Source organism: Sardina pilchardus, chromosome 14 (assembly GCF_963854185.1).
Source record: "Sardina pilchardus chromosome 14, fSarPil1.1, whole genome shotgun sequence".
In the NCBI taxonomy this organism is placed as follows: Eukaryota; Metazoa; Chordata; class Actinopteri; order Clupeiformes; family Clupeidae; genus Sardina; species Sardina pilchardus.
The window spans coordinates 8,693,204-8,707,724 of record NC_085007.1 but is presented as its reverse complement, the minus strand read 5'-3'; the positions used below and the strand labels follow the sequence as shown (position 1 = coordinate 8,707,724).

Below are 14,521 nucleotides of genomic sequence, written 5' to 3'. Positions count from 1 at the left end.
CAAATAGAGAGAAAAGAACTTAAAAGTAGCGGTTATTCCGAGAGAGTACAACTTATCAGGCTTTCTGAGAAAAAAAGTTGCCAAATTTGTCCACAAATTCTCTTACCACATAGACCCACCCTGTCTTGATCTAGTGCAGGTCACAAGTGGTGTCACAAGGCCACTCAGACTGACACTAAACCCTAAGCTATAGACATTTTTTCCAGTTGTAACTAGTGATGTAAGTACCACCCCAACACTTCTTTAAGTAGAATTTTATAACATTAAAATGAATAATAATAAAAATAAAAAAATAAAATGTTAACTTCTAAAAGAGGTTTTACATAAGTCAAACCTTATATTCTCCCTTTACTACTACACACACACACACACACACACACACACACGCACAAACTCTATGTTCTATAACAGTGGTGTGTCACAAGGCCATTCCAAAGGGGTCTTATCTATTCAGGAATCTAAGAGCCCTACATCCATGAAATCATAACAAAAACAACTCACGTAAACCCTTCAGCCTTCCCTTTTCCTCACACTAGGATGATTAGTTTTAATGGTGACACTAAGCTGAGCCATTGCTAAGCTTGAAGTATTGTAGTATAGTAGGTCTGGACATTTTGAAATGATTGATTGTGATATGAAAGCATGTGTTTGGCAACTTGCCAGTTGATAGTAATGGTAGGTACTTCCCCATCACTTCTTGGGAGGAGACTTAGACACGAAGAATGAAACAAATCAAATAAAATTTTTTTAAAAATAATACCTCTAAATAATACCTCGTAAAAGAAATGCTATAATGATACGAACTCGAGCTTACATCCTTATATTGAGTGTCTTGAGGCTACATAAAGAAAGCGTCCGCCCTTCCCCCGGGTGTGACCTCATAGGCTGCTACGCTGTGCTGTGCGGCTAACAGCCACCGGTCTGAACTAGATAGTTCCAGCTCCGGCAGCATCGCGTTTGGTCCTCAGCTGCTTTTGTTCAGACTGAGCCAGCGCGAACCAGTCAGGCAGAGCAGAGCAGCGCAGCGCCGCGCAGCGCTGGGTAGCGCAGGGAGAGCGGAGCAGCCTCCCCCACACACACCACAGCTCAGCTCACACAAACCACATCTCTACTCAACCTCCCGCCCGCACGCACGCCTGGAAAAAAGACACACAATAGGCTCGGAGTCTGGGGGGGTTTTTTTGAAAAAGAGAGAGAAAAAAACAAAAAAAAAACATTTTCAAAAAGATACAAGAAAAAAAGAAAAAAAAATCTGGTCTGTTTCTCCTTTCGTGCCCTGACGAGTTGAGATGTCAGACGACCCATCGGTTATGTGATGGCTAGAGACCTTCACCCCCTCTTCCCCCCTTGTACCCACACATGGAAAGATGAGCTGTTCTAGTGTGAGTTTGAGTGAGTGTGTGTGCGTGTGAGAGAGAGAGAGAGTGCGTGTGAGTGTGGGTGTGAGTGTGTGTGAGACGGGCAGTCCTGTGGGCTCACTGCACGATGTGGGTGCTCTGAAGCAAGTATAAACTGAATGGGGGATCACGTGACCGAACCCACTCTCCAATCACTGTTGAATGCCGATTCATCTTCAGGTATCAGGGCTGAAAGCACACACACACACACACACACACATACACACACACACACACACACACTCACACACAGACAAACACACACACACACACACACACGCACGCACACACACACACACACACGCACGCACGCAAGCGCATACTGCAACAGGAGGGCAACAGTGCACAAAGCAGGAACAGCATGTCAATGAGGCGTGCGTGGTTTGGCTGTTGATATTACATAAGACTACCAGATAAGCAAAAGTCAATACGGAAAATGTGTTTATGAAACTGTCCCATCGATAGAATATCGACGTTTCCTCCCTCCTCTCGCTGTTGTTCTTGGCATGCCGATTACTAACACTCTGCCGATCCGCGCGCTCACATACCTTTGTGTTTTATAGAAAACAAAGTAGAAATGCCAAGCGACGCTCGGAGACGGGCTTCCGTGTGATGGCGGCCGAGGAGTAAACAGGAGTATTGTTTCTTATTAAAACCTCAATCAAAGGTCAGCACCTCGGGAAGGCCTGGGGCTACTGGCACAGGCTGTGCTCGTCCAGCCAGCGACTGTTTGACGTCAAATAAGCAACAAACACAAGTTTCACCTGAACCAAAACATGTCGGGCCACCCCTGCTGCTATGACATCAAATATCCCCGTCATTGCACGTCCTGAAGGGGTAAAAAAAACAAAGGGAAAACAAAAATGAATTCAATGAGTGAGCATGCAGACAGCTGACTGTACAGTATGGACATATATTTTGCCACTTAATTAAAAGTGAATTCAAGTTTATTTCATAAACAATAAGATGCATTAAAATACACAATGATGCTAAATACCCCTTTCCCTTCACTTTCCACATACATTAGACCGGGCAGAGACCACTGACTGCACCCATGATGGTGACCATCAACAAATTACATTTACCTGATTTTACATTTTGCTACTTTAATACATATATTTAAACCTGCAGTATATCAGCTTGTATATTGCATTGACATTGTATTGCATCAGATTTATTTATAGCTTATATTTTCAGTGGCAAATGTAGCTGGATGACCAAATAGATTTTCCTTGCTTGCTTGCATCCACACACAACAAAGACGCCTAACTTCTCCCCGTGGCCATGCAGTTGAGTAGCCTGCTTTGATTAAGCAATGAGAGCACCACCACTACCACTGCCCCACAGCTCCCACCCCACCTGCCAAGTCTGGCTCCCTGAGCAGCTTAAGCGACTAATGACAAACATCTAAATGAATCAGAGGCCCATTCAGCCCCATTCAGTCCCAGGGAAGAATCAATACCCAGCCGGGCCTACTGGGGGCTGGTTTACCCAGCTGCACTCGCGACCCACACAGCAGGCCTGGCCTGAGTGGTCGGCCCTCCTGGGAACGGACAGTGGCTTTGTTTTGAGTGGGGGAAGAGAGTGTGTTATCAAATACTCCCACAGACTGAGGCCAGGCAAGTGTGTTTTCTCTCTCTCTGTGTGTGTCTTTCTCTCGCTGTGTGACTGTGAGACTGGGATGCTTTTTCAACCTTTAACTTCTCACAGCATTTTTTTTTTCTTTATGCTGAGTGTCATTGAAAGCTAAATTAAGAAAGATAGCAACGTGCAATGTTTTTATAGGCTTGCCATTATTAATTTATTGTTTTATCGTTGTTATCGTTGTTGAGGCTGGACTAAATTAAAAGCATCTTTGCAAGAGGTCACAGTCCATGTTTATAGCTGTCAGCTGTAGCCTAGCTCAATAAAAGTTGTGGTAGTAGCTGTAGTAATGGTAGCGGTGGTGATGCAAGCAAATATGTGCTGTTCTGCATGTTGGGTTTATTGTGTGATGCCTGGGCTGCTGGCATTTTAAAAGGCTAAGACTGACCTCTATTGGTCAATTATATGTACTGCAATTGCTTTTAAAAATGAATGCTGTTGTTCAATATCTCTTTTTACTATTAGAGTTATGTTGATAAGAGACATGTACAATTCCAACAATTGTAGCCGAATACCAACAAGAGGCCTAGCCGACTGGGTGGGTAGGCTATTCAGAATTTGCATCTCATTTGAGCACACTGTATGTTTCTCTTAACAATCAAATCAAGACTTCCATTTTCAAATATAGCCTAATCATATTTTAGAAAGACTATATAGTTAATGGCAGAGAAATGAAAACTAAAACCCAGCATGAAATCAGGCACCTCACCTGTCCAATCCGGTGTAGCAGCTAGCCTCCAGAGCTGTAAGCGTTCACATGATTGGTTAGTACTTTGAGAAACCATAGCGACCAGTAAAAGAAAATGTCATTGGCTACGAAAGCTTAGCAGATTGGGCGCTGCAGATGAAGCTATGTACGAGCGGTTTGTTGTGCCTCCATAGCGCTAAGCTGCAAACCGGGAGACAAGGGTCAACACGGTTGAGGAAGCCAAGGTTTAAGACATGAGTCTTTCTTTAAGGTAAACTATGCATGAGTTAGTTATTAGTAGTAATATGTACGTGAATTAACTCACGTATCATGTGGATAATGCTAAACCGATCTCTAACTTTCAGGGTTTCATTTGTTATGCTAGCTCGTTTGTTAGCTGACGTTATCCTAGCTAGGCAGAATACGTCAGCTAAATAAACCCTGCTATCACAGCAGCATGGGATTTACTATGACAGTGAATTCTCTGATCTGTCATCCAGGCAGCTAGCGACTGCTAATTTGTCGCAACATCAAATTCATCAACAGTAGGGAACGCTAACGTTTCTGCTTTATACTTTGTCATACTTTGCTATCTTGGTTGGTAAGGTAAGGTAGGTTACCTGAGCGAGTGTGCACATCGCCCGTTGTTAAGGCCCCGATATTTGCATCTTTGACAAGTTGCATGGTGGCGTAAGTTTAACGTTAGGTTTAATGTTTAACGTTACCAGCAGATAAGCTTAACCAAGTTGACAGTGTTGGTCTCCAAGCTGGTGTAGTTTATATTACAACACGTTAGTCACTTGTTGCTTCGTGTCTACGTTAACGTTACAATCTACTTTGTCGGTAGAACTGAACTAGCATCCGATAAGACGAAGAGGAAAAAGAGGCGTGAACTGACTGATGAGCAGAAAGATGAGATAAAAGAAGCGTTCGAACTCTTTGACACGGACAAAGATAAAGAAATCGATTACCACGAACTGAAGGTAAGTCAATTGTGTCTGGCGCGAAGATAAAACTTCTTCCTCAGCCTCTACGAAGTGTTACAGATTTTATATTGTGTCATATCACAGGTCGCAATGAGAGCTCTGGGCTTCGAGGTGAAGAAAGTTGATGTGTTGAAGATTCTGAAAGACTATGACCGGGAAGGAAATGGAAAAATAACTTTCGAAGACTTCAAAGAAGTGGGTAAGTAACGTCAACTCCCAAATAAAGTCATCTTTCATTTCTTTGATTTGTTAAGGTGACCTTCAGTGAACCCTACCTCATCCCCATCCACCCAACTCTGCTCCTCTGCGGGACAGATGGCTGCTTAGTTGCATCATCAGATATTTTCCTAATGCTCAGATTAGCTCTACAGTAATTGCACTTCATTCAAAACACCCAGTCCGGCCCTGTGGTCCTTTCAGCACATGCCAGGCTTGATCAAAGAGACTATTTTAGATGTTCATACAGTTGTTCGTTCAATGCTGTTGGTAGTTCCAGTAACAAGCTTGCACCAATACTGCTGTGGTCGAAGTCTGTGTTCAGCCACATGTCCCAGTCCCACTACCATTCATATCAGGGATAGTTAGTTGTCCATTGTTATCAGCGATGGGCAAAAATGTAGTGAGCAAAGCTACAAGCTACAGTACTCTGTAAGCTACTTTTAAAGGAGAAACCTGGCGATCTGTCTTAAAGGTCTCCGGCTTAAAAGTAGCTTGTAGATTCCCTCACTACAATTTGCCCATCGATGCCTACTGGTTGTTATTGTCATTCTGTTTCTTTTTCATCTGTTCATAATATTGGGGTTTTTTTCAGGCTGTTTGTCACTGTGTGTCACTGTAACTCCCTTTAGACAAAAGCATCAGCTAGTAACGTCCCTGTATTGCGTGTAGATTGCGACTGCTGACTGATTAGTTTTGTACTGTGCGTGTCAGTGACGGACAGGATCCTTGACCGCGACCCCAAGGAGGAGATCCTGAAGGCGTTCAAGCTGTTTGACGACGACGAGTCGGGGAAGATCAGCCTGCGGAACCTGCGGCGCGTCGCCCGAGAGCTGGGCGAGGACATGAGCGACGAGGAGCTCCGGGCCATGATCGACGAGTTCGACACCGACGGCGACGGAGAGAGTGAGTGGGACAGGGCGGGAATGGGAGCGTGCTAGTCTAGTGGTTAACCTTTAAAAGGGTGGGTTTTGAACATTCTAACACAAGATTCCATTCCACAACAATTCAACGTTCTAAAATTCTATGTAGAATTCAATGAACCCAGATATTCTTTAGAATGTTAATTTTCCAACATTCCTGTCACACCAGACGGTACAAGATCTGGCCCTCCGAGTGGAGCACCAGAAGGCTGAGAGTTCAATGCCCGCTACCACTAACCGTGAACTAGCACAGGCACAGTTTCCTCGAGTGAGTGAGTGAGTGAGTGAGTGAGTGAGTGAGTGAGTGAGTGAGTGAGTGAGTGAGTGAGTGAGTGAGTGAGTGAGTGAGTGAGTGAGTGAGTGAGTGGTTTTATATTTGCTACATGTCTTCATTCAGTTAAACAGATTAACAGCCAGGACAGTCAGTTTTAGGTCAGCTGTGGTGGTCTGTAGGTCAGGTGCATTACTAGAGATTGTAGATTTGAGTGGAAGCCTTGGGAAGAAGTCTGAAAGTTTTGATCCTAGAAGCACAGTAGTATTCGGAATAACAAAACAGTGGGGAATGTGCAAAAGATATCAAAGGTCAAGGTCTAAATCCCAACAAAACGTTTGCATGTTTCACAAAACTATAACAACCAGCATCCTTGAAACAAAAGAATAATCCCAAAAACAATCCTAAGAATTGACCTTTTAGAAAAGGGCAAGCATCCTGCTGTATGGGTTGGGCTCACACCTAAAATATGTGGTGCAACATCCTTACTTCTTAGTACAAGGCCTAATCTCAAAAGATTGTTGTTTTAGACATGTCACGACACGTTAGACAAAAAACCCATATGATAGTGAAGCTGGGAGATATGGCTAAAAACGGAAACTGGAAATATTTTGTGCATGATTGTTCAAGGACTGAAAAACAATTGCTTCAGATCACGGACCATTTCTCCTCCGTACAGCCTGGTGTAGCAATAGCACTGAAAATCTTGTGGCATACATGCCATGCAATAGGGCTGTGCATTACTTGGCGAAAAATTAAACCTTTTTTGTCATATCATGGAGAGATTTTAGATGTGCAATAACTGTAAAATGCGTGATTAGGGTGATTCCCAATGCAAACTTTGAAATGAACAAACTGAAAAAAAAAATGTTGGCAGTGTTGCACATTGATGCTGAGGTATTGAAGAATCAGATGAAAATACAGCTCCTTAATCTAGTTTGTAGGCCTACATAATATTGATCATTTAAATGTAAAAATCACATATCATTTGATTTTTGCAAAAAGGGGTGTAGGGTCTGTTTGTTTCCTGATTTTGGATCCTTCAGGGAGCCCTCATTCCCAGAAATGTCGGAGACATTTGTAGCATATGTAGTCTGATGTGGCACAGGCAGTGCTTGGAATACATTTGGCATCTCGCTGACATTTAAGTCCGACACCTTCTCTCAAATGTGATGAAACCAGATAAGAGTGTATGTGATCTGCTGAGTCTTGTAGTCACCACTGGTTGTAATGGGGAATGGGGTACTCGTTGTAAAAAGCACAGCGGGGTTTTCCTGTGAATTGGGTCAGTCACTTATGCATCTATATTTAGACCTTTCAGGGAGGGTAATGATAAATGCTGTTTATTTGACGTGTGTGTGTGTGTGGTGTGTGTGTGTGTGTGTGTCTTTGACAGTTAACCAGGAGGAGTTTGTCTCCATTATGACGGGAGACTCGTGAGACTGGGCGCCAACTGTCAGCACGGCGGACTGACGGTGCTCGGCGATGTTGCTGTTGCCAAGCAACCAAACTTTTTGAGCCCATTTGTATGAGTCACGCTGCAGCAGTTTGTGTGGTCACTCCACCATTGCCACGGTTACTGTTTCCATCGCTAGACTAGCCCCTCCCAACAAGAACAACCAAAGGGACCAACACCAACAACCAGAGGTACCTCATGGTAGCTAGTTTAAAAGAGGCCTGTCTTTTACTCTGTCGCAACTCATGCTTTGGCCATAGCATCCAGAACAAAGCAAAGCAGATAGGACTGACTGACTTGTAAAAGCATGCAGATCCCATTGTAATGCACCAAATAATCTGAAAAGCTACGAAAGCATAGCCGAGCTTTAAAATCAAAAACAACTTCTTTGTCTGCGTGTGGTCGGGACTTAGGGTTTCATTGTAGTTTGTTGAAGCAGTTCATTCCTTCTAAAGGAAACTCTAATCGTGACCAGGAGCTTTTCATGTTGTTGACGCATTATTGATGTTGGCTTTGTATTTGGGATTACTTGTTTCAACATTCTAGAGCTCATGCACTGTGAGATTTGTGGACAGAGTTCTGTAGAATTATTATACTTTTATGTAGAAATTTGGGATTTTTTATATTAGATGTTTTGTATCATTTCAGTGTCCTATTTCGGTTTGAGTTTAATGAATGTGATAATAAATACAAGCATCTGTCAATGTATCAATGTTTCGGTCAATTTTATCAATCATTATGAGGGGAAAACACTTCCCCAAACTATCTAACTACCAAACAGTTGCCCTGTTACTGTAGGGCTTTTTTCTTATGGAGACTTATTTCATATTTGAGTTAAGATTCAATGTGAATACCGATATTCTGCTAGAGGAGATTATTTTTATTATTCATAATAATAATAATAATAATATGTTTATTTTTTCTAGACACTCAAAAGACGCCTCACAGTTTTATACATAGGTACAAACAAACAAGGTACATAGTGTACTGTAATATCCCAACTACTAGTCGCGCTTTACATTGATTTTGCTATGATAATTTCTTCAGCTATGAGGTTAATACGCGGGGGCGGTTTGGCTCATTTTTTGACACAGAAATTACATTCTCAAAACTTAAGATCATTTGGCAGAACAGTCTTACAGTTCAGCACAACTCACTTGCTTACTTGCAAAAGCTCGTATCTCTCCCAAAACTGTTCACTCATGCTTGAAGCTAAATTCCTTTCTCAGATAAAGAGTCAAGTGCCACAAAATGTCAAAGATTCTTCTCGATTGCTTTGGCTCATTTTCTTGAAACGGACCGGATGTTCTCCACACTTTTGGTGCTTTTGCCAAAATAATCTGGATGGTTCAGCACAACACCATGGTTCACCTGCAAAAGCTCATCTCTCCCATAACAGTTCACTCGTGTCAAAAACGCCTCAATAAATGTCTTTCTCATAAATAGTAAGTGCCCCCCAAATGCATTGTGCCTCTGGCATTGTGTAAGCACAGCAAGTCAAAATGTTTAGATATTTTGTCTCTATGGCAGAAGACCATTGAAATATCCCTCATGTCCACTTCTCAGTCTTAGTCCAGTCCTTCATTGAAAATGGTTACTGTACTAGTTTTTTGTCTAGCTAACAGAATACAAATGTGTAAAACAAAAATAATAATAATAAAATGAAATGGGCTTTTACGTTAAGAGTAGCCTCCAAGGTTTGACATCACACATTGCACTCATACTGCCAAGAAAACTTTCACAATCAAACTTTCAGCATTCACAATCATGGATAGCACCTGTCAGGCAACTAAACCAACTGTTTTATTGGTCATCTGAGATGTCCAATAAATGTTCCTCCTTCGTTCTAGTCAAGTTCTAGTTTCACCTGACTGTTAATTACTGTACTCAATTTAGCAAATGTTCCAAGAGATTCATATATGGTATTCACTCATGATGCAGTATGTGACTAATTTTGACAATTGAACAGACTATTGTGCATGTGAAGACTTATACAATACAATGATGCTGCTGACATATTTTGCAGAGAAAAACCATTAGACTGAGAATCGACAATCAGTTTAGATCAACAAGATCTATCAATTTAGAAATTGTGCTGCAGTAAATGTAGGCTACCTGTACTTAATCTTTTACAAAGATGTACTGAGATATTGAGACATGTGCAATACAATGACCATTGCAATTTGATGAAAAGAATAAGAAATGCAATTCTGTTGTGGACCATTGCAAAGTGGTTTGGAGATTTGTCCATGTTATTTTGAGAATGTAATTTCTGTTTCAAGAAATGAGCCAAACCAATGGAGAAAACTGTAATATGAGACACCGTCCTGCAGCCTACAGTATATACAGTGTGGCTAATACACAGGAAATTACAGTAGACCAGGTTACAGAAAGGGAGAAAAGAAAACACAGATGGATGAAGCAGGGGACTAAGCTAGAGAGGTGGGCGATGGGGGAAAGAAAAGAAAAGGAAAATCTGGGAAAGTCTTTTAACAGGAAAAAGCAGGTTTGAACTAAAGATTCTGATGTTGGATCCACGGCAGGTCAGCTTGATCACAAAGTTAAGCTTCCCAGACAAACACGTTAGAGGGGCTGGGTAAACAGTCGCCGACTGCCGTGAAGAGTGCAAACACATTAGTCGAAGAACCACTTTCCACTGTGTGGATTTAGAATTCTGGTGTCCGACCACTAGAGGGAGCTGTAGTGTTGGAAACTGTGTAGCTGTGAGACGCCGCTCCTGGGGCTAAGAACATGCTGTATGACATGATTGAGTGAATTTTATGACTAGGGCGGCTGAACTGCTCTAATAGCAGGCTGTAGGAAGATGATAACATGCTCTCGGCGGTGGAGTAATTGGATGATGAACATGGGCAGTGTAATAGCTGTGTGATGGATGTCTATGGGCTTGAGATATGGATGTTAAATTCCAAAATCACTGCAGATCTTCACGAAATCTGGCCACGTGAATGAAAAGAATTTGTGGAGAATGGCATCACATGATCCCAGGATGAGTGTCAAATCAAGCATCATGGATGTGAAGTCTTAACCTGCTAGTCTGGATCTGTGCTGTATCTCATTATACCCAGAACACTGAAAATAGGGGTTATCTTTTTACAGTTTACGAGTCTTAACAAACGTTTAATTATACTTAAAACACTTTTTATAAACCTCTAACACAACAACACACCTATATCACAGAATTTGCCAAATAGTTAATTTTCTAGTCAAAACCTTTTTGTTGATTATGTCTACATTTCAAAACACAAAACACGTTCTCTATACACAAACTTTATCGTAACGTAATGAACCTGATTCAAATCAAAGAAAAATTAAATAAGAGGCAGTAATGTAATGTTGTAGCAACGTGAAATAGCTTCCAGTGATATCTGACATAAATGGCCTTTTGTTCCAAAAATCTCAAAATAAAATAGGCTACACAAATTCAGTAAATAAGACGCACAGAAGGCTCAAAAACAAAACGAAATGTACTGCTCTGTGACGACAGCTCTTGCTCCTCTCTGAACATCAGTATTACACCTCTCTTAACTTTCCTTCTCCCTTTTCCTGGTCCGACTCCCGTTTGGCCAGGTCCAACTATTCCTCTGCCTGGTCCAGCTTCAGCTCTGCCTGGTCCTCGTATAACTATTCCTCTCCTTGTCCAGACATTATTTTCTCTCTCTCTCTCTCTCTCTCTCTCTCTCTCTCTCTCTCTCTCTCTCTCTCTGCTCCTCTATGCTGTTTTCTACATAGAACAAAATCAACCCGAAAAGTTTCTTTTACAGTCCATACAGTAGATGTCCATGTACATGTAATTACAGTAGAATAACTTTAACACCAGGCTATGGCTCCAACTGAGATTGGAATCAGTTGTGGTTGGTCTATTTTAAATCACTTAAAGTAAATCAACCACTTCTCTCAGATCTTTCAACGATCTGTTCATTCAAAAATGCTCATAATCAGTTTCAGTATAGCTTTTGAGCAGTTGTTATAGCGTAAGTAGAGGCTTTATAATAATGTAAGGTTTTGAACATTGGGTTTTCTATTCTGGTATACTGGTCTGTAAGCATTTGAAAACAAGACAAGGGAGATCCATAATTTTGGTATTTGGTAAGCTTGTCTGTAAAAAGATTTGTAGAAAGTTGGTCCTTTTACATTGACTGCATGTTGCGTAAAAGTCACATGAACGGTGTCAAGTGGGTGGTCAACAACAAGCAGACTAATTGCACGGTTTTGAAAATGGGATGACAAAAAGTATGTTAGGGATCACACAGAATTCCAAGTCACTTCATAAAAAGAGGTAGCCTGGCTTAGCCATACGTAAGCTTCCGCTCAATTTTCATTTCCCTTCACCGTTATCTGTACGATATTAGTACGAGGGTATGGTACAACCAGGCTAAAAAAGAGGTAATAAACAATTAGATATCCATAGCTCAAACTGATGAGACAATGAGATATCCATAGCAAAAGCCTATGTCAAGGCTAGCCACCGGGTTGCCATTTTGTGTTTGAGTTCCCACTCACAAACATCAGCGGACAGGGCATGTTTTATGTGACTTGTAACAGGCAGCTAGAGCCTCTGACAAGGGCTAATATAGGAGTGGCAGCTAGGCTAAAATGTGGTATGCGGACGACCTTTGACCTGAGCCCTCTGTGGTGGGACTAGCATGTATACCCATGCCACAGACACATCTTGGCACATGTCACACTGTCGTAACCTTTATAGAGGGTTGTTTCCAGTTCAGGGAAAAAATATAATGTAACCGTATAACTGTAATTGGCCCCTCTTGAATTGTTTATGTTTCGTGCTATGACTAGTTGTTGGCTGTTCTGGCTTCTAAGAGAGAGCTGTCATAACCGTCACAGATACTGGTAATATGACACTGTTTTGTTTGGACAACGGCCGTCATGAGGAGTGAAGACAGGAATGACAGATACATCTGCCTTGACAAGTTTGTGTGAAGTAGCTGTTACTGAAAATCCCCAAACTCGACCGCGGCGTTCTCTCTCTGTAGTGCGGCCGTTTCGCCGTGTTCCTCAGATCTCTCCCAGCATCACACAGGCTGGACGTCGGAGACGCTGTGGTGGAGAACTGGCTCGGACAGGAGCTGGTCAAGGATCATTCGATCTGGTGACAGCGAACGCGTCCAGGCCTCCCGGCATTGGCTCTGTGGACGGACACCAAAGGCACTAACGCGGTAACGAGTCTTTCCGAGCCCAAGTGAAAGGCTGCCAGCGTCTCTCGCCTCGTTGGACGGCTACAAGACACGAGTGAACTCAATTGCACAGTGGTTTAGTTTGTGTCGACTGAGCGCTGCTTGGGTGGATTCACCTATCCAATTCATTTACAGCAGGGACACATGCCTTTGTAGCAGGCATAAACTGTAATAGATAATCTATCATAGTGAGGATAATATACAGTATAAAAATACTCTGGATGAGATTTATCTATAGCCCTACCTCAAAGAACATGTAATACTTAGGGCATTAACTCAGGCGAGAACTTGGTTCAGACGCCCAACATCTTCTGAACTCCCCTGTGCAATATAGTCACTCTCTCATTCCTCAAAGGAATGGAAGGCCCCACTTCAGATAAACTGCCCTTAACTGCTTAACTGCTATACACTCCCTAGCCTACGTAATAAGCTGGTACAATGATATTGTTCAACATGAGGTTACACTGTGATGAGCAAGTATAATGAAGAATATGAAGTTTGAGAAAATGGTTTCCTCGGTCTGCAAGGCTGACAACCACACACACAACACACACACACATACGTTATACTAGCTAACAGCTAATCAGAGAGGCATGTGTGTTGAGGACAGTGTTGCTGTGTGAGTAGGCCTACACACACACACACACACAGAGAATGATTACTTCTGTGGAACACATCAGGGAGCTCATGGAGTGTGTCATCATCCCAAAAGGCTGTCAAAACTGACAAACGAAATCTTATTCTCGCCACCAAACAGAGCTCGGCGGTGCTTTGAAGTGAGCAGAGAGGACGTCGGGTTGGTGAGGCATCGTTCCTCTCAGCCATGATCCTGCGATGACTCTCCAGGAACGCAACGCCAACGCCGGGGAAAGCGAGGAGGAGGAGGAGGAGGAGGAGGAGTGCGGAACGAGCTCCACGAAAGGTTCACAGCCCCTCGGTAGCTGCGGGCTGCTGGAATATAAAAGATGAGTTACAGCCACGTCACCACGGAACCGAGCCGGCTTGGGGGTGCTCCGCCTGCCTCTGCCTCCGACGCTCCGGTCTGGAGCGGCGCTGCTCGCAGGCCCCGATGGATTACGGAGTTTGCTTTGGTAATTGCACCGCGCAATCACTCAATAAAAAGCCTTCCCCTTTAATTGTGGGCGTCGGAGGCTCCCCCCGAGCGCTGTAATTGGGAGCAGAGCTGCGCTTTGGTGGCTCTTTAGTGGAAACAAACCGCGCAATCACAGGCTCCAGGCAGGGCTCTGACCAATCCCCCAAAACCTCGCTCGCTAGAGTCTGGTGCTAGATAGTGCCGTCTACATAGTAATTTTGCTTGGAAGAGAGTGTTTGTTAAAGTCTGGAGATTGCATCTGTTTAAGATGGTGTATTTATAGCATATATGATTGTTTGACACACACACACACACACACACACACACACACACACACAGACAGACAAGCGTCCACACGCACACAAATGTAGACATAAAAAAGAACTCAGAGTCATAGGCACAAAGCAATGTAAAATGGATCTTCCATGAATTGTTTTTTGTGACAACTGAGACTTCAGATCACTCCATTCAAGTCATCTCCTCTTGGCAGGGTCAGAATCATGGGAGAGGCATCTCTCTCTCTTTCTAGATCTCCCTGCCTCTGCTTCTCTCTGATGTGACTCTGTGAGGTTCTCACTTTTCCAACATTGTCCCATTCACTCTTTGTTGTCGCAGCCCACACTGAGTGAACCGT

General features: G+C 42.9%; 1 protein-coding gene across 1 annotated transcript; it reads left to right on the top strand.

Moving 5' to 3' along the window:
- Positions 1 to 3,869: 3,869 nt before the first annotated feature.
- On the top strand, positions 3,870 to 8,289 carry cetn3 (centrin 3). Its single transcript, XM_062553707.1, has 5 exons — positions 3,870 to 4,000; positions 4,577 to 4,712; positions 4,800 to 4,914; positions 5,646 to 5,837; positions 7,522 to 8,289. The coding sequence occupies exons 1-5, from the start codon at positions 3,984 to 3,986 to the stop codon at positions 7,563 to 7,565; spliced, it is 504 nt and encodes a 167-aa protein (XP_062409691.1). The 5' UTR covers positions 3,870 to 3,983; the 3' UTR covers positions 7,566 to 8,289.
- The last annotated feature ends 6,232 nt before the right edge of the window (positions 8,290 to 14,521 follow it).

What these genes read in the sequence shown, in the direction of transcription:
- cetn3 (XM_062553707.1), top strand. An exon ending in CGAAGACTTCAAAGAAGTGG is followed by an intron (nt 4,915 to 5,645) that starts GTAAGTAACGTC and finishes TGTGCGTGTCAG; the next exon opens with TGACGGACAGGATCCTTGAC. An exon ending in CACCGACGGCGACGGAGAGA is followed by an intron (nt 5,838 to 7,521) that starts GTGAGTGGGACA and finishes TGTCTTTGACAG; the next exon opens with TTAACCAGGAGGAGTTTGTC.